This window comes from Meriones unguiculatus, chromosome 7, assembly GCF_030254825.1.
Source record: "Meriones unguiculatus strain TT.TT164.6M chromosome 7, Bangor_MerUng_6.1, whole genome shotgun sequence".
NCBI classification, from domain to species: domain Eukaryota; kingdom Metazoa; phylum Chordata; class Mammalia; order Rodentia; family Muridae; genus Meriones; species Meriones unguiculatus.
In genome coordinates, this window is record NC_083355.1 from 48,930,759 (window position 1) to 48,950,424 (window position 19,666).

At 36.9% G+C, this 19,666-nt stretch overlaps 1 protein-coding gene across 1 annotated transcript; it reads right to left on the reverse strand.

Moving 5' to 3' along the window:
- Positions 1-6,481: 6,481 nt before the first annotated feature.
- Positions 6,482-7,497, reverse strand: LOC110565936 (olfactory receptor 4C15-like). Its single transcript, XM_021663718.2, has one exon. It carries the CDS (start codon positions 7,460-7,462, stop codon positions 6,530-6,532), a length of 933 nt encoding a protein of 310 aa, XP_021519393.2. The 5' UTR covers positions 7,463-7,497; the 3' UTR covers positions 6,482-6,529.
- Positions 7,498-19,666: the final 12,169 nt, after the last annotated feature.

Genomic DNA, 19,666 nt, shown 5'->3' on the forward strand with positions numbered 1-19,666 from the left:
ATTATCTATCAACATCAATGGACTCAACTCACCAATAAAAAGACACAGACTAACAGAATGGGTGCAAAAACAGGACCCAACATTCTGCTGCATCCAAGAAATGCACCTCTGCAACAAAGATAAACACTACCTCAGAGTAAAGGGCTGGAAAAATGTCTTTCAAGCAAACGGACCTAGAAAACAAGCTGGTTTAGCTATCTTAATATTTAATAAAATAGACAAATCAGAAAGGAAGAGGTCAAAGTATCACTATTCGCAGATGATATGACAGTATATATGAGCGACCGCAAAATTCAACCAGAGAACTCCTACAGCTGATAAACACCTTCAGCAAAGTGGCAGGATACAAAAACAACTCAAAAAAATCAGAAGCCTTCTTGTGTACCAAAGACAAAAGGGCTGAGAAAGAAATAAGGGAAACAAAACCCTTCGCCATAGCCACTAACCCCATAAAGTACCTTGGCGTGACACTAACCAAGCAAGTGAAAGACCTGTTTGATAAAAACTTCAAGTCTCTGAAGAAAGAAATTGAAGAAGATATCAGAAGATGGAAAGACCTCCCATGCTCATGGATTGGTAGGATAAACATCCTGAAAATGGCCATCCTGCCGAAAGCAATCTACAGATTCAATGCAAATCCCATCAAAATAACAACTCAATTCTTTATGGACCTTGAAAAAAAGATTCTCAGCTGCTTAAGGAGAAACAAAAAACTGAGAATCTCCAAAACGATCCTGTATAACAACAGATCATCTGGAGGTATCTCCATCCCTGATCTCAAGGTGTACTACAGAGCATTAGTAATAAAAACTGCATGGTATTGGCATAGAAACAGAAAGGAGGATCAATGGAACCGCATAGAAGATCCAGAAATAAACCCACACACCTATGAATACTTGATTTTTGACAAAGCAGCCAAATCCATTCAATGGGAAAAAAAAGAGACAGCATCTTCAACAAATGGTGCTGGTCCAACTGGATGTCTACATGCAGAAAAATGAAAATAAATCCATTTTATCACCCTGCACAAAACTAAAGTCCAAGTGTATCAAAGACCTCAACATTAAATCAGATACTCTAAATCGGTTAGAAAATAAAAGTGGGGAATAGCCTAGAAGTCATTGGCACAGGAGAGACAACTTTCTGAACAGAACACCAATAGCACAGGCTCTAAGAGCAATGATCAATAAATGGGACCTCATGAAGCTGAAAATCTTTTGTAAAGCAAAGGACACCATCATCAAAACAAAACGACTGCCTACAGAGTGGGAAAGAATCTTTACCATCCCTTCATCTGACATAGGGCTAATATTCAGTATATATAAAGAACTAAAGAAGCTGAAAAGCAAAAAACCAAGTAATCCAATTAAAAAATGGTGAACAGAGCTAAACAGAGAATTCTTGATAGAGGATTATTGAATCCTCTATCAATAATCCTTAAGGATTATTTCTTAATCCATTTCTCTAAAGGCTAATAACATTGAGCATTTCCTTAAGTGTCAGAGAAGAAATGCTCAATGTTATTAGCCTTTAGAGAAATGCAAATCAAAACGACCCTGAGATTTCACATTATACCCATCAGAATGGCCAAGATCAAAAACTCAAGTGACACCACATGCTGGAGAGGTTGTGGAGAAAGGGGAACCCTCCTCCATTGCTGGTGGGAATGTAAAGTGGTACAACCACTTTGGAAGTCAATCTGGTGCTTACTCAGACAATTAGGAATAATGCTTCCTCAAGACCCAGCTCTACCACTGCTAGGTACATACCCAAAATTTGCTCAAGTATACAAAAAGGACATTTGCTCAACCATGTTTGTAGCAGCTTTATTTGTAATATCCAGAACCTGGAAACAACCCAGATGTCCATCAACAGAGGAATGGATACAGAAATTGTGGTATTTTTACACAATGAAATACCTCAGCAATCAAAAATGAGGAAATCATGAAATTTGCAGGCAAATGGTGGGATCTAGAAAAGATGATTCTGAGTGAAGTATCCCAGACTGAGAAAGACAAACATGGTATATACTTGCTTATATAGACCTACAAGATATAATAAACATAATGAAGTTTATATACCTAAAGGAGATAAACAAGAAAGCAGACATGAGGTAAGATGATCAATCCTCACTTAGAAAGACAAATGAGATGTGCATTGGACATATGACAGGAGTCTACTGCAGAAGGCATCTGAAAGACCCTACCAAGCAACATTTCAAAACAGATATTAAGTCTCATACCAAACCTTTGGCAGAAAGGGAGTTAGTATGACAGGGAAAGGATAGGAGCCCCACAAGGACCAAATTTATCTGGGCACAGGGTTTTTTTTCTAAAACTGTTTCTCCAACCAAGGACCATGTATGGATTTAACCTAGAACCTTTACTTGGATGAAGCTCCTGGTAGCTCAATAACTAATTGGTTTCCCATAGTAAGAGGAACAGGGAACTCAATGACAGGAACTCAATGGCGGGCTCTTTGACTCCCCACCCCCCAAGCGAGGAGCAGTTCTGCTAGGCCACAGAGGAGGACTGATAAAACAGATTCCTGATAAAACAGGGCTAGACGAAGGGGGAGGAGGTCCTTCCCATTCTGTGGACTTGGAAAGGGGCAGGGAGAATCTGAGGGAGGGAGGGTGGGATTGGGAGGGAATAAGGGAGCGGAGATACAGCTTGGATACAGAGTTAATAAAATGTAACTAATAATAATAAACAATAAAAAAAGAAAAAAATAATTAAAACTTTGGGGGCTAGTTCTATATGAAACATTTCCATTTTCATGGTTTTATGTATAAAACTTTAAAGATGTATACATTAATAAAAATGTTCATTTCCTCTACTAATAATTTTGTCTTTTTGATAAGATAACATGTACATGTACACAGTGTTCTATGACCACATTGACTACACAGTAAACTCTCTTGTGGCCACTGCAATTATACTGACTCCTTTCTTTTCCCTAACTATATTTCTTCTTATATTTGAGTCTTTTGGTTTTGACCTACTGTCTTTAGGATTACTTTTACGAACATGGATAGAAGATTCTTTACTGGATCATAGGCAAATTTCCTGGGGCCTCAAGCTTAAAGAAAATGCTATTCCTAAACTAGGAAAGCTTAATTGTCAATAACTCCTCGGGTGAGACTTGGGGATTCATGACCCCTTTCCTATACAGGCTGGAACTTGTGCCATTCCAGTGCTATTTTTTTTTCATGATTTCAATGATCCTATCATATCCAAAAGACAATGTTTCATAGTGATTTTCATCTTCCTCAAATTCTTATGATATTCCTGGCTTCTGTTCAAAAATGTTTCCTGGATCTAGGAAAAAAGTAAAATAACTGTTTCATTTAGGGATGAACATTAAACAGTCACTTGCTCTGCACTTGAAAGATGTATAGTTCTTTGCATTAAGCACTACACAGTGTAAGAAGAAACTACTCAACACGCTAAAAAGTGTACTAAGGGTATTAGCACAAGTATTTAAAAGGCTGCCATCATTTCCATGTACGATAAAAAACAAAATAAACAAACGAAAACCAAAAAACACAACAACAACAGTAGGTAGATTCTCCCCTAGGACCTTGAAGTTCTTCATAAGCTTTTATGAAGGCTACCTTCACAAGGCCATCTTCAAGTCTCTGTTATTGATGTGAATTGGCAGAAAGGAAAAAAAAAAACAGCAAACATATAGAGAAAAGCTAGAATTGAGTGGAACATGTGCTCTGATGGAGATGAAACAAGAGCAAATTGGAAATTCAGCAAGTTCATTATATACAACAGGAAAGAAAAAGACATGGATTAACTCATCCTCATAGGAGGGGAACAGTTTCAGGTTGCAGTCATCCTAAAGGAGAAAGCTATAGTGGATTATTGCTGCATACACTGGTTTTAACTAAGGGTCAATCATTCGTAAATACTCATAATAGCACAAGAGAGAAGCTTTACCTTTTCTCCGAGCCTGACCCAGTGAAAGCTTTCCATGGGTTTGAGGTATTTGCATCCTTGACATGGCCATAATTATTTCAATAGTGCACATTAACTGTGGACTGTATTTCCTCCCTACCCTGAACATAGTGGCCTATGAATTATGCTTCTCTACTAATTTTAAACTTGTAATTATTAAAAAGGAGTCATAACAATAAAAATGAACCCTGGGATGTAATGTGCTTCTTATGCTCTCTGCTCCTGAGTTCTTAATTTCCCATTTTAGTTCTTCCATATCCCTCAGGAGAGATGATTTGCTCAACTTCTCACACTTTTCTCTACAATTGAATATTCAAGATTAAAATAATAAAAGGGTAATGCTTGATTTTAATGTAACAAAACAAACCTGTTTTGGATACTATACTATATTTAAAATAATTTAGTTCATGGTTTTGTTTCAAACATTGGATTAGTCGCTTGATAAATAAGTTAAGTCACTGATTTTTGTCAGATATTTATTTCTTAAGCTAATTCTTGTGAATAAATGAACAACTTTGGGGAAAATATTCTTTACTTGCAAGGCAAGGACATCAGGAAGATGTATTTCCTTTGAGTTTGATAACAAACATAGAGATTGGGTGGGCAAATCGCCCCCAAAATGTCTAAGCTTCTATTAAGCATTTTGTCTGATGTAAGCTACACACTTTACTCAAATGTTGTTTTGATCTGGATCTTCAATTTTGAACAGTTTCCACTGGGCATGCAGGACAATGCCATGCATCTTCTTTGAGTTCTTGTACTTTCATATTGCAATGTAAAACTAAGAAGAGACAAACATGAGCATTTATTAATTTTGTCTGTAAAATTCAGTTGGCCTGTTAGTGCCACTGAAAAGAAAAGCAAGCTATAACTAAATATTTTCCTACAAATTTAATTTGTCAACCTTCACATAACATTGCCATAAATTGTTATAGAATATGCTTAAATCTCAATGAGCTTCATTGAGAGTCACATATTTATATATCATATATCATATATATATATCATATATAAAGAAAATTTAGAATAATAAAAATCACTCAATAATTAAAAATATATTACTTTTATAAAAACTAATCTTGAATCTCCTTTCTCTGGTTTTCTTTTTCTCCCTGTAAAGATTGAGATAAATATGTTACATCTTAGGCCACAAAGTGATGCCCAACACCTACCTGCCTTTGGATGAATTGGAAGAGGAAGAGTTTATGCATTTTCCTCTATTGAATTATGTCACAAAACTCATTGGAGTGAGTTCATAATATCACCTAAGAGGTACTCAGTATAGTCATACTAATCTGTGAAGAAATGAACTTACTCAAGTATTATATCAAACAAGAATAGTACTAATTTTAAAGTTAAGTCAAATAATACAGAAGCACCCAGAATTTGGGTTGAATTCTTTTGATGCATTTTGATGTCTCAAAATGTCACTTAATATTCTATTTTTCTCTTGGAATAATTTCAGCATTTTTTCCTAATTTTAATGTACATTCAGTTTTTCAACATGCTTTTTAAATATGTCATAGTTTAAATGGCAAGTATTCTAATATTTAAACCTTTTCAAATGTTTCATTAGATTTATGAGAGTAGAAAGTTATGAATTTATTTTCACATGAACTAGTGTTGTCATGTGACAATACTAAGTAGTCAATTCAATAGTGTAATCTCTACAGTTCAATTCAACAATTCAATAATGTAATCTCTACAAAAGCTATCTCAGGATCCTTCTGCTTTTGTCTCTTCAGCATGTACAACCAGTGTGTGTCATCATAACTGGCTGAGAGTGGAAAAAATAATCTTCTTCAGGAAAGAACATGCCAAATGGTTATCCAATATTATATGCTCAGCCCTAAAAACATACACATAAGTAACATTATATAGACTGAAACAGTTATATGTAGGAATATAAATGTGTATACATATACAGTTATGCAAATAATGATAATTAATGAAAAAACTATGAATTTGAAAGAGAGCAAGATGGTGCATCTGGAAAGGTTTGAAGAATAAAGGGTAGAGGAGAAGTAAAATATTTATATGAAAATATCAAAAATAAAAAGAAACATTAAAAAGTTTTCTCACCTCAATCGTTAAAGGGCTCTCTAAAGAATGATGTAATTTCATTCTATATGTTAACCTAAATAATGTAGACTGCATAGGTAAATAATGAATTCTTGTTTCTTCATGTTTGTATGAGGATAAATGGGTAGGTAAGTAGGTAGCACATATATTTGTAGACATGAAGAAAGCATGATCTTTGTGCTTGTGCACATACGTACAAATACATTAGACAATATGACTATTTTCACCTGTTGTACACTACTTAATTATCTTGGAATAAGTTCTGGAATGAGCTTTCAGTTATGTGTTTGAATAGATTAACAGTCTTTTAAGTATCTGGGATTAGTTTATCTGACCCACTGAACCAATACTGGGTTAAAGGACTCTGTTATGACTGGATTATGATATGGGTGCTTGAAACTTAAAACTTATGTATTTCTCTTTGCACAGCATAAAGTTATCTTACCCACAAATCCATTTCCAGAACACAGTAATGGTAATTTTTAATATTTGTCAGAAACTATCAGTTTATTCCACAATTTTGTGATTGAGTTCTTCATTTTGTTATTCCTGAAAGTGTAAACCATAGGATTGAGCAATGGTGTCAAGACTGTGGTAAACACAACAGCATTTTTCTCAAAGGAGAATGCAGATGTAGGCCTTGCATATGTTAATATGCATGGAACAAAGAAAAAAAACACAACAGTAATGTGGGATCCACAGGTGGAGAGAGCTTTAAATTTCCCTTCAGAGCTGTGAGCTCTCAAAGAGTACAAGATGACACCATATGAGACAAGCAAAATAGAGAAGATTATGATGCATATAGACCCACTGTTGGCAAACACCAAAATGACAAATATGTATGTGTCAGTGCAGGCAAGCTTCAGCAATGGGAACAAGTCACACATGTAGTGATCAATAATATTGGGTCCACAGAAGGGCAGCTGCAAAGTGAAGATAATTTGTATGATAGAATGCAAGAAGCCTCCTGTCCAGGCCACCATCACAAGATTGCCACAGAGCTTCCAGTTCATGATGGAAGAGTAGTGAAGGGGCTTGCAAATGGCTACATAGCGGTCATAGGCCATGGCTGACAAGAGAATCACCTCCATTCCAGTGAAGAAGTGGACAGCAAACAGTTGAGTCATGCAACAGCCAAAGGAAATGGTCTTTCTCTCATAGAAGAAGTCTACAATCATCTTTGGTGTTACAGTAGAAGAGGTGCATGCATCCAGGAAGGACAGGAATATCAAGAAGAAGTACATGGGGGAAGCAAGTAGTGCAGGGCTGTAGATGATGGTCACCACAATTATCATGTTGCCTCCAATAGTTGCAAGGTAGATCATCAAAAATACAACAAATAGTACTTTCTCAACTTTTGAGTTCTGTGAAAGCCCCAGGAATATGAACTCAGTGACACAGCTCTGGTTTTTCATGATTCTCAAGGAGATGGTAAATGTAAAATATGTTCAACTAAAACTACAATTATGAAAAAAAAAACCACTAAATATAATTTATAGAATTACTATGAACAAGTTGGTATGTCCTTTATAAAAATTATCTTGATTTATTTTATCACTATTAGAAGCAGAATTTTAAAATGTTTGTAAAGTATATAGGTATATAACATGTAGAACTGAGGTGAGAACGAACTTGAACACCATGAAATAGCCACTCTTTAAATATTAGGGATGAAAGCATCTACTCTCTGGTAGGGAAGAAAAATAATATATCTTTGAACTGTTATATTTTATCATAATTTTTGTATTTTTAAGTTAAATAATAAAAAACATTTAGAAACTATATTCGAGATATGTACAAAAGATCACAATTTAGCCATCTTATCTGGTATCGCACACATTAGAGCAGGTGGGATAATCCTCAGTGACTAATCAGAACACTGCCTTATCTAGCAATAAGAGAAGCTGTAAATCATTCACTTGAAAAACTGGCTGCGCTGTGAATTTGTTTACAACAATGAGGTATGTTGAAACATCAAAAGACTCAATCTTCACTTTACTAAAGAAAATTCTGTCTGTTGTCTATGAGCCAAATATTGAAATTTCACTTTTACTTCATCATTTTAAAATGTGACCACAGTCCAGCTAGCTCAGTCGGTAGAGCATGAGACTCTTAATATCTTAAAATGTGACCAGGAGGGAACACAAGCTCCACAAGGAGACCAACAGAGCCAAAACATCTGGGCCCAGGGGGCCCTGAAGAGACCAATCACCAACCAAGGACCATGCATGGAGAGGGCCTAGACCCCCTGCTCAGATGTAGGCCATAAGCAGCTCAGTTTCTGTTGAGTTGTCTAGTAAGAGGAGCAGGGGTGTCTCTACAAGGACTCAGTGGCCAGCTCTTTGGTTACCTTTCACTGGGGCTGGGGGGGGGGGGGCAGCCTTGTCAGGCCAGAGAGGAAGAGGATACAACCAGCCAGTCCTGATGAGACCTAATAAGCTAGGGTCAGATAGTAGAGGTGGAGTACCTCCCCTATCAGTAGACTAGGGGAGAGATACAGGGGGAGAAGAAGGAAGGGTGAGAGTGGGAGGAGATGAGGGTGGAGGTTACAGTCAGAACACAAAGTGAAAAAATTGTAATAAATAATAATAATAAAGAAAAAAATTAAAAAAGAACATGAAACTAATGAAAAGTTTTTGAAAGCTGAAATAAAAATGTCTAAGAAATATTTAAAAAAACAAAATGATTTCCTTGTTTTTAATAGGTGAGTAGTATTCCATTGTGTAAGTGTACCACAATTCCTGCATCCATTCATTACTTAAGGGACATCTAGGTTGTTTCCACATTCTGGCTATTATGAATAATACTGCTATGAACATAGTTCAGCAAATGATCTTGTATGGTTTAGCATCTTTCAGATATATGCCCAGGAGTGGTATAGCTTGATCTTGAGGTAGTACTATACCTAATTTTCTGAGAAAGCACAAGATTGATTTCCAAAGCAGTTGTACAGGGTTACATTCCCACCAGCAATGGAGGAAGGTTCACCTTCCTCCACATCCTCTCCAGCATGAGTCATCTCTTGAGTTTTTGATCTTAGCCATTCTGATGGCTGCAGATTGGAATCTCAGGGTAGTTTTGATTTGCATTTCTCCGATGACTAAGGACACTGAGCATTTCTTTTTATAAAAATATATATTTATTTTTTTAATTTAAATAAATTTTTATTTTTTCAGATTAATTACATTATTGTCATTTATTATAATTTATTTAATTTGTATCCCAGCTGTGTTCCTCTCCCTCATCTGCTCCTAATCCCACTCTCCCTTCGTCCTCTACCCTATTCCCCTCCCATAGTCCACTGAGAGCAGAGGTCCTCCTCCCCTTCTATTTGGCCCTAGACTATCAGGTCCCATCAGGACTGGCTGCGTTATCTTCCTTTGTGTACTGGCAAGGCTGCAACACACCCCCCTCCCAGGGAAAGGTGATCAGAGAGCCTGGCACTGAGTTCATGCCAGAGAAAGTCCCTGCTTACTAGGGACCTACTTGGAGACTAAGTCTACGGGCTATATCTGAACCTGAGTTTTATGCCCTCTCCAAGCATTGTCCTTTGTTGCGGTGTCATTCTCTTCAGGACCCCCAGGGCTGAGTTTTTATGGCTCTGTTGGTCTCCTTTTGGAGCTCTTTTGGCCCCTTCAGGTTTTCCTATCTCTCCCCTTCTTTCACAAAATTTATTGTTTTCTACCCAAAGTTTGGCTATGAGTCTCAGCCTCTGCTTCAATACCTCCGTCAATCGTCTTTCAGAGGCTCTCTGTGGTAGGCTGCTTTACTGTTCCCTAACTCCTCCAGCTTCTGATATCTATCACATTTGTCCTTCTGAATGAGGATCGAACATCTTCCCTAGAGTCTTCCTTGTTAGCTTCTTTAGAAGTATGGATTTTAGCATATTTATCCTATATTATGTGGCTAATATCCACTTATGAGTGAATATATACCATGTGTGTCTTTCTACTTCTGGATTACCTCATTGAAGATGATCTTTTCTAGTTCCTACCATTTGCCTGCAAATTTCATGATTTCCTTGTTTTTAATAGCTGAATAGTATTTCATTGTGTAAATGTACCACAATTTCTGTTGAGCATTTCTTTAATTGTTTCTCTGCCATTAGATATTCCTCTTTTGAGAATTCTCTGTTTAGCTCTGTATCCCATTTTTTCTTTTCTGTTTTTTCTTTTCTTTCTTTTCTTTTTATTAATTATAGTTTATTCACTTCATAACCCAGCTCTAATCCTCCCCATCCCCTCCAAATCTCACCCTCCCTCACTCTTCTCCTTTGCTCCTTCCCTAGTCCAATGATAGGAGAGTTCCTCCTCCCTGCTCATCTGACCCTATCTATCAGGTCTCACCAGAACTGGCTTTTGTGTTCATGTCAGAGAAGGTCCCTGTTCCTATTATTGGGGAACCCTCTTGGACATGAGCTGTCCCATGGGTTACTTCTGTGCAGGGGTTCTAAGTTATTTCCATGCATGATTCTTGTTTGGAGTATCAGCTCAGAAGAAACCCCTGTGCCCAGATGTTCTGGTTCTGTTGCTCTCCTTGTGGAGCTCCTGCTCCCTCTAGGTCTTTCTAACATACTTCACAATAGCCACAAAGACATAAAGTACCTTGCTGTAACTTTAACCAAGCAAGTCAAAGGCTTGTATGAAAAGATTTTTTCAGTTCCTGAGGAAAGAACAGAAAAATATATCAGAAGATGGAAAGATCTCCCATGCTCATGGTTTGGCAGGATTAACAGAGTAAAAATGGCCATCTTACCAAAAGCAATCTACAGATTCAATGCAGTTCCCATCAAATTACCAACACAATTCTTTACAGACATTAAAAGAAAAATTCTCAACATCATATGTACCCCATTTTTTAATTGGCTTACTTGGAAATCCAATTAAAATTACTTTGACATAGAACCCTTGCTCAGCCTCCAAGTGGGTTTCCTAGCAAGGAAGACAAGGGCTGTCTCTGACATGAACTGAACTCAGTGGCCAGCTCTTTGATCAAATTCCCTTGGGATTGCAGCCTTGCCAGGTCACAGGGGAAGATGATGCAGCCAGCCCTGATGAGACTTGTTAGGCCAGTGTCAGATAGAAAGGGAATAGTGGAAGAGGGAAGGAGGATAGGGGGAGAAAAAAGAGGGTGGGTAGGTGTGACTGGGGGAGATGGAGGAGGATATGGCCTGGATACAAAGTGAATAAATTGTAATGAATAATAAATCAATAAAAGAAACTTCAAGATTAAATAAAAGAATAAATAAATAAATGAATAAATAAGTAAAATGTGACCAGAACTTTATAAAAAAAATCATCCTGTTTTTATGAAAACAAAATGATATTACTGGGACTATAAACTACTATAAGCTATGCAGGATTTAACCCCTAGTAAAAAAGTATGTGGGAAAGCTTACTTATTCTATTTAATTTGTTCAAAATATATAATGAAAATATTAAAATAAAGCGAATAGGTGATTAATCTGGGATCTTAGTGACCCAGGTGTCAATACCCAGGAGGTCTCCACAGAGTCTACTGGGTAAAGACTGAAACTGTTTTCTCAGTGAAATTGTTTTTTCAGAGCAGCAGTGTTTTTTTTATTTTTATTTTTTTTTCTGCCATCTCCCTCTTTCTGTAAAGGTTAAATAATTTTATTACTTTGTTTATATGAGAAAAGCATCTTTACGATGGCAGCACAAAAGATGTTGAAGAATCAGTAGGGAGGGACCAACAGGCTAAACATGAAAACTGGGGCAGCATGTATCTGAAGAAGAGACCACTCATTAAGTAGAATTTAGGCTTTTGAGACTTAATTACTTGTCAATTGTTAACACAATATGAATTTTTCTGAAAATGTAGTTTTATAATGTATATGATTTGAAATCTGTATGAATTAATTATAAAATATTTTCATAAACAGCCTACCTGCTCTTCTCTAAGGATGATGCAGAAGGTAAAAAAAAATACCTCAAAATGTCACTCATAGTAATTGTCTCATGTGTTTCACTTTCACAAACATTGAATAGAAAGAAGTACTAAAGTTTTTTATGGTGTTATATAAAAATTAATTCTGGAACCAAAAATCTGTAGGAAGAGATACTGAGAGCTAAGAATAAATGGCCTAAATTGCCCTAAGCAATGACATTCACCAGATAATTCAATTTTAGATAAACTCTTGATGTGCATAGCTAAAGCTGATAAGTGCTGTTCACCATATTTATATAAAAGGCAAAACACCAAAATGCTTCATTTCATAGCTACAAGATATGATAGCTTCAATGCACAGTACTACCTAATATTCTTTTTTTTTTTTTTTTTTTTTCAATGCAGTTTATTCAGGAACATTGAACAATCCTCTGACCCCGGGGAAAGCCAGCCCACAGCTTAAATAGCCTCTGGGTAGCCAACCCAGGCGTGCCACGTGGGCAATGCAGATAGGTCCACATACATGGAAGCAAGCCAGATCCTCAGCCTTTGCCAAATGTGGAATTGTTCATGACAGAGAGCACTCACCATCAGGAAGGTGGAAGGCGGAAACCAGCTCCATCTTTAAGGCATAGCATTACGCAGCTCTCTACAGTTCCCCCTTTTTGTTTTAGACGCATCAGGCAAGAGTAGAGGTCTGATCTCTGATATTAGAAATAAATTGGGACTTTGTACTGATGTTCATTTAGGTGTCATCCACCCAAAGAGCATCAGACCCGTCTGATACCTTTTTCTCAGAGGTGGGACCTGGGGCATCAACCCGCATGCAATCAGACATGCTCTTCTCTGGGTCCAAAGCGGCTGACCCTGAGTGCAGTGCTTAGCCTCGCATCCTGAGCGTATCATTTTAGCTTTTTATGGTAGCCAACCATGCTTGGGGAGACTGTCCTGCTTCAATGGCTGTAAAGGTCTGAATGATCATGGCTGCATCACACTGTTGTGAGACTCTAATCTAAATTCTCTGTAGAGGAATACCGAATGGCAGAGAAGCACTTAAAGAAATGCTCAACCTCACTAGCCATTAGGGAAATGCAAATCAAAACAACCCTGAGATTTCACCTTACACCCATGAGAATGGCCAAGATCAAAAACTCAAGTGACAACACATGCTGGAGAGGTTGTGGAGAAAGGGGAACCCTTCTCCACTGCTGGTGGGAATGTAAACTTGTACAACCACTCTGGAAATCAATCTGGCGCTTTCTCAGACAACTAGGAATAGCGCTTCCTCAAGATCCAGCCATACCACTCCTGGGCATATATCCAAAAGAGGCTCAAGTACACAAAAAGGACATTTGCTCAACCATGTTTGTAGCAGCTTTATTTGTAATAGCCAGAAGCTGGAAACAACCCAGATGCCCCTCAACTGAAGAATGGATGCAGAAATTGTGGTACATCTACACAATGGAATATTACTCAGCAATGAAAAATAAGGAAATCATGAAATTTGCAGGTAAATGGTGGGATCTGGAAAGGATCATCCTGAGTGAGTTGTCCCAGAAGCAAAAAGACCTAATATTCTTAATAATTAGTAGTAGAATATAAAGACGATCTTGTGAAAAATAAAGCCCTCACTGATAGGTTCCAAGATAAACAATATCTGGCCCAGGCCAGACTCAAATTCACCAGGTATCCTTGAATGAATTTGAACTCGTGATACCTCCAAAGTAGTGGAATTAAAATCATGTTCCACCACACAAAGTCCACTTCATAGATTTTATCATTGTATACCATAAGCTATAAATCAAAATAAATTTGTGAATATTTTATCATACACATTATTTTAAACAATGCTTGTGAACCCAAAAGAAGGGAATTCAATCACTTGAATTAAAATAATCTTTTACAATCACGTTTTAAAATATTCATTTGTTCATGCAATTCTTTCAAAATATATATTAGAAACCAATTACAGAATCTTAAATATGTTTATATCTTTGAAACAGCTAAATAACCCCAAAATTCTATTTTTATAATAAAATGAGATAAGAAAGGTTTCTAATAGAATATATCATAGTGTCAGAAATACTGAAAGGGGAGGAAACATGTAACACATTCATTAATGATATGATATGTAAACAAGACTACCACAATTATCAAATGATATTTCTTCTTTTTTATTATAATTTATTATTATTTACAATTTATTCACTTTTTATACCAGTTGCAGCCCCCTCCTTCAACTCCTTCTGATCCCACCCTCCCACTCTTTTCCTCCGTTATCCTTCTTCCCTAGTCCACTTATAAGGGAAGTACTCTTAACCCTAGTTTATAAAGTCCCATCAGGACTTCCTGGATCCTCTACTCTGTGTGTTGGTTAAGTCACCCCACGAGGAAGAAGTTATCAAGGGGCAGGCCACTGGGTTCATGTCAGAGACAGTCCCTGTTCCCCTTACTGGGGAACCTACTTGGATACTGGGCTGCCATGGGCTACATCTGTGCAGGGGTTCTAGGTTATCTCCATGTATGGTTCTTGGTTGGAAATCAGTCTCAGAAAAGATCCCTGTGCCCAGACTTGTCTCAGGGGTTAAGAGCACTGGCTGTTCCTCCAGGTCTTAGTGTCTTCTCCCCCTTCTTTCATAAGATTCCCTGCACTCTGCCCAAAGTTTGGCTGTGAGTCACAGCATCTGCTTTGATACCCTGCTGGTAGAGTCTTTCAGAGGCCCTCTGTGGTAGGCTCCTGTCCTGTTCCTTGTTTTCTTCCAATTGAGGTGTCTATTTGGTTTGCCTTTCTGAAGGAGGATTGAGCATCTTAGCCAGAGTCCTCCTTCAAGATTAGTTTCTTTAGGTGTACAGATTTTAGTATGTTTATGCTATATCATATGTCTAATATCTGCTTATAAGTGAGTATATACCATGTTTGTCTTCCTGCTTCTGGGTTATCTCACTCAGGATGATCTTTTTTAGTTCCCACCATTTGCCTGCAAATTCCATGATTTTCTTGTTTAAAATTGCTGAGTAGAAAAAGTCGGGAAGAACCTTGAACTCATTGGCAGAGAAGCAATCTTCCTGAACACAATATCAACAGCACAGTCTCTAAGATCAACAATCAATAAATGGTACCTCGTGAAACTGAGAAGCTTCTTTAAAGCAAAGGGCAGTGTCATCAGGACAAAACCATAGCCTACAGACTGAGAAAGATCTTCACCAACCCTTTATCTTACAGAGGGCTAATATCTGGAATATATAAAGAACTCAAAAAGTTAAACAGCAACAAGTCAAGTAATACAATTAAAAAATGAGGTACAGAGCTAAACAGAGATATTCCTCAATGGAGGAATATCAAATAGGGAAACACTTAAACAAATGCTCAATGTGCTTAGTCATCAGGGAAATGCAAATATAATGACCCTGAGATTCCACCTCATACCCATCAGAATTGCTAAGATCAAAAACTCAAGGAATGAAGCCTGCTGGAGAGGTTGTGGAGAAAGGGAGACCCTCCTCCATTACTGGTGTGAATGCAACGTTGTACAACCACTTTAGAAATCAATCTGGCACTTTCTCAGACTACTAGGCATAGTGCTACCTCAAGATACAGCTATGCCACTCCTAGGCATATATACAAAATATGCTCAAGTATACAAGGATATTTGCTCAACCATGTGCATAGCAGCTTTATTCATAATAACCAAAATCTGGAAACAACCCAGATTACCCTCGATTGAGAAATGGATTTAGAATTTGTGGCACATTTACACAATGGAATACTACTCAGCATGAGTTTCTTTTCTAACTGCAATACACTTAAAAATTCTTGAGTTATACAGGATGTCACTAGGCATCTCACTGAGCAGTTAACTTTGGGAATTTTGTACCTCCCTTTTCTCAAGTATCCGTATAGCCCACTATTTTAGTACAAAAGCTAATTTTAGCATCAGTATATCTACAAAGAACAGAATTTCTTTGATAATATAAAAATGTCTGTAAAATTAAAAACTGTAAAAGGGATGAGCAGAAAGGCTGTTTTTTCTAGGTTGTTTTTTAAAAATGTATTTAAAAAATAAATATTATAAATAATAAATGGATTAAAACCTGACTTTAAATTGTTCTTAAATTGATTGTTCTTAATTGATCCATAAATCTAACATCTTTTCATTTAAGATTACTAGCTACCAATAAAAGATCTATTTCATGTTGTGTCTCAGTAGAAATTTCTTTATACAGCTCTCTGGGAATATGCTCTCCAAAGATAAGTAATCCTCTTTTGTTCTCCGCTAATGTCCCTAAATGCCTCAACTTCCTTATCTTAGTATTTTTGAAATGTCGGAGAAAGCTCTTTTTTCTGTTTCTTCTCCTCTCCTTCCTCATGGATTTAGAAACTCCTCATTGATGACTTGTTGAATCAGCTCATTTTGGGAAGAGTGATCAAGCCAAGATTAAAAACACAAAAACAGTTCAAAGCTTCAATTTAGAATTTCCTGAAAGGTTCTGAGCTCAAAACCTAACACTAAGGGGAAAAACTTAAGTAGCCATATATCAGAAGCCTGTTTGCTTTGTAACATAAGTAAATTTGACTATAGTGTCCTTCTTTGTGTCATGTTTTAGTGTTAGTTGTAGATACAGCATATATTATTTTAATATTCATTTTCATTATTACATAGAGTTTAATAGCACATCAATTTTTCCATAAACCTAAATCAGCATTCTTTACAAAACCTTGAAGCATACTACCTATGCATCCAAGTGTCAGAATGGTAAGTATATTCATACATAAATGATCATGTATTTAGGGGGAAAAAAAACAAGTAATAAATGATTGCAGGGATAATAGAAAACACATCTGGTACCTTTATACATTACTTGGTTTCACCACAAAAGTGAAAATGTGAAATGGTGATTGGTTACATTAAACTTGAAGAAATACATGATCAAAAGAAGACAGGAAAGGAGGGAAGTAGGAAATGTCCAGGAAGATGGAAAGCAGAGAAGGAGGTGGAAAAAAAGGAGACTGAGGAGAAAGAAAAGAAGATTAAGAGGAGGAAAAGGAGGAGGGGAATGAAGGGAGGGGAAATGAGGAGAAGGAGAAAAAGAAAGAAGTGGTAAAGGTAGGGTCAGGAAGGGAGGGATGGGGGAAAAAGAATTTATAATCTGAAAATATTTTTTATGAAGACTTGAGTAGTTCTTACTTTTAAGTGCTATTTTCTCGGTTCTACATGTATTATTTTATTGACTTCTATGTGCTCTAATTTTCATATAAAATTCCCCATTTAAGGTAATAAATCTGATCTTTAGAGAATATGTAACTCTCTCAAAACACATTTATGAAGTGAAAAATCAGTCTTTGAATTAAACACAAAGTTTTGTGACAACACCAAAACTATAACTTACTTTATCAAAATTAAAAGCATCTCTGAAAATGTAAAAATGTACCTTATATTTTTAACCATATGTCAGTTGTATGAAAAGAAACATGAAGACAGCCTTGCTGTTTTCTGAGTGCAGTCTGTTCACTGGTGACCAAAACACTGCATCCAATGCTTCCTCCTACTTGTAATAAAGAAAAGTACTCTCACAGAGTAGGAAGGGAATTTTATAATGTTTCTCTGAGGTTGTCTCATGTTTTAACCATAAAAATGAAATGAAAACAGCCAAAATTTCAGTTTAATAGTGAATGAAAATTAATGAGGGTTTCTTGAGAGGCAATACACTTGTGAGACCTATTCCTAGCTCCCTGAGGACTTGTATAACTTATGGCCCCAGGAGTACCCAAGGAATAAAATAGCATATTTTTTTTCACTGAATAAATTTTTATAAGACTTTTATTCTCATCCAAAGTCAAGTTTAAAGTATTGAGATAGAGATGCTTATCTTTAATAAAGTATCATTCTCAGAAATAAAGCATATATAACAGATGGAATGCAGGAACTCTGTGCAGAATTTAAGTATAATGCTGTGTACTAAGTAAAATAAAAGCTGATATTTTTCAAGACAAGGTTTCTCTGTGTAGCCTTGGCTGTTTTAAACTTGCTCTGTAGACCAGGCTGGCCTTGATCTCACAGAGATCAGCCTGCCTCTGCCTCTGCCTCTCCAAGTGCTGGGATTGCAGGCATGTTCAACAGCAGCTGGCTGCAAAAGTTGATTTTCTCCTTTTTTTAAATTTAATATTAGTTACAGTTTATTAACTTTGTATCCCAGGTATAGCCTGATCCTTCATTCCCTCCCAATCCCACCTTCCCTCTCTCATCTTCTCCTTGCCCCTTTCTAAGTCCATGGATAAGGGAGGACCTCTTTCCCTTTCATTTGACCATAGCTTATCAGGTATCTTCAGGCCTGGCTGAAAAGTCCTCCTCTGTGACCTAGCAGGGCTGCTCCTCCCTGATTTTCTTGTCATGAAAAATCTAGCAATCATTGTATACAAATAATTTGGATTCCTTCCATCCAAGTACTAACTAGGCCTGACACTGCTTAGCTTCCAAAGTCAGACTAGGTCAGGAGTGCTCAAGGTGCTATTCAACAGCACAGTAACCTCATGAAACCGAAGCTTCAGTAAAGCAAAGGACACTGTCATCAGAACAAAACGACAGCCTACAGACTGGGAAAGTTTCTTCACCAACTATCTCTGATCTCAAGCTGTACTATAGGGCAACGGTAATAAAAGCTGAATGATACTGGCAAAGAAACAGAATCGTGGATCAATGGAATTGAATCAAAGATCCACAAATAAACCCACATACCTATGAGTACTTGATTTTGACAAAGTAGGTAAAATTATCATCAATAATCAATAAATGGGACCTCATGAAAGTAACAGGGTTTTGTAAAGCAAAGGACACTGTCCTCAGAAGAAAACGTAAACCTACAGATGGGGAAAGGATCTTCACTAACCATATATCTGACCAAGGGCTGACATCTAAAAATATATAAAGAACATATTTGTCTTTCTAAGTGAGGTTTGAATATCTTACCCAGGGTCCTTGTTCTTGTTGATCTTCTTTAGGTGTACAGATTTTAATATGTTTATCCTATCTTATTGGACTATGTAAGTGAGTATATATCATGTGTGTCATATGGAGAAACAAAACCCCAGAATTTACAAAACGATCTTGTCCAACAAGAGATCATCTGGAGAAATCTCCATCTCTGATCTCAAACTGTACTGCAGAGCAATAGTAATAACAACAGCGTGGTATTGGCATAGAAGCAGAAGAGTAGATCAGTGGAACCAAATAGAAGACCTAAAAATGAACCCAAACTCCCATGAATACTAGATTTTCAATAAAGAACACAAAACCATTCAATGGAAAAAGACAACAACTTCAACAAATGGTGATACTCCAACTGGATGTCCACTTAAAGAAATGTTCTTGAGTTTTTGATCTTAGCCATTCTGATGGGTGTAAGGTGAAATTTTAGGGTCGTTTTGATTTGCATTTTCCTTATGGCTAATGAGGCTGAGCATTTCTTTCAGTGTTTCTCTGCCATTCGATATTCCTCTGCAGAGAATTCTCTGTTTAGCTCTGTACCCCGTTTTTTAATTGGATTACTGGGTTTGTTGCTTTTCAGCTTCTTTAGTTCTTTATATATACTGGATATTAGTCCTCTGTCAGATATAGGGTTGGTGAAGATCCTTTCCCAATCTGTAGGCTGTCATTTTGTTCTGACGACAGTGTCCTTTGCTTTACAGACAATTTTCAGTTTCATGAAGTGTCATT

Excerpts from the sequence above, each read along its gene's own strand:
- LOC110565936 (XM_021663718.2), bottom strand. The coding sequence starts at position 7,462 with ATGAAAAACCAGAGCTGTGTCACTGAGTTCATATTCCTGGGGCTTTCA.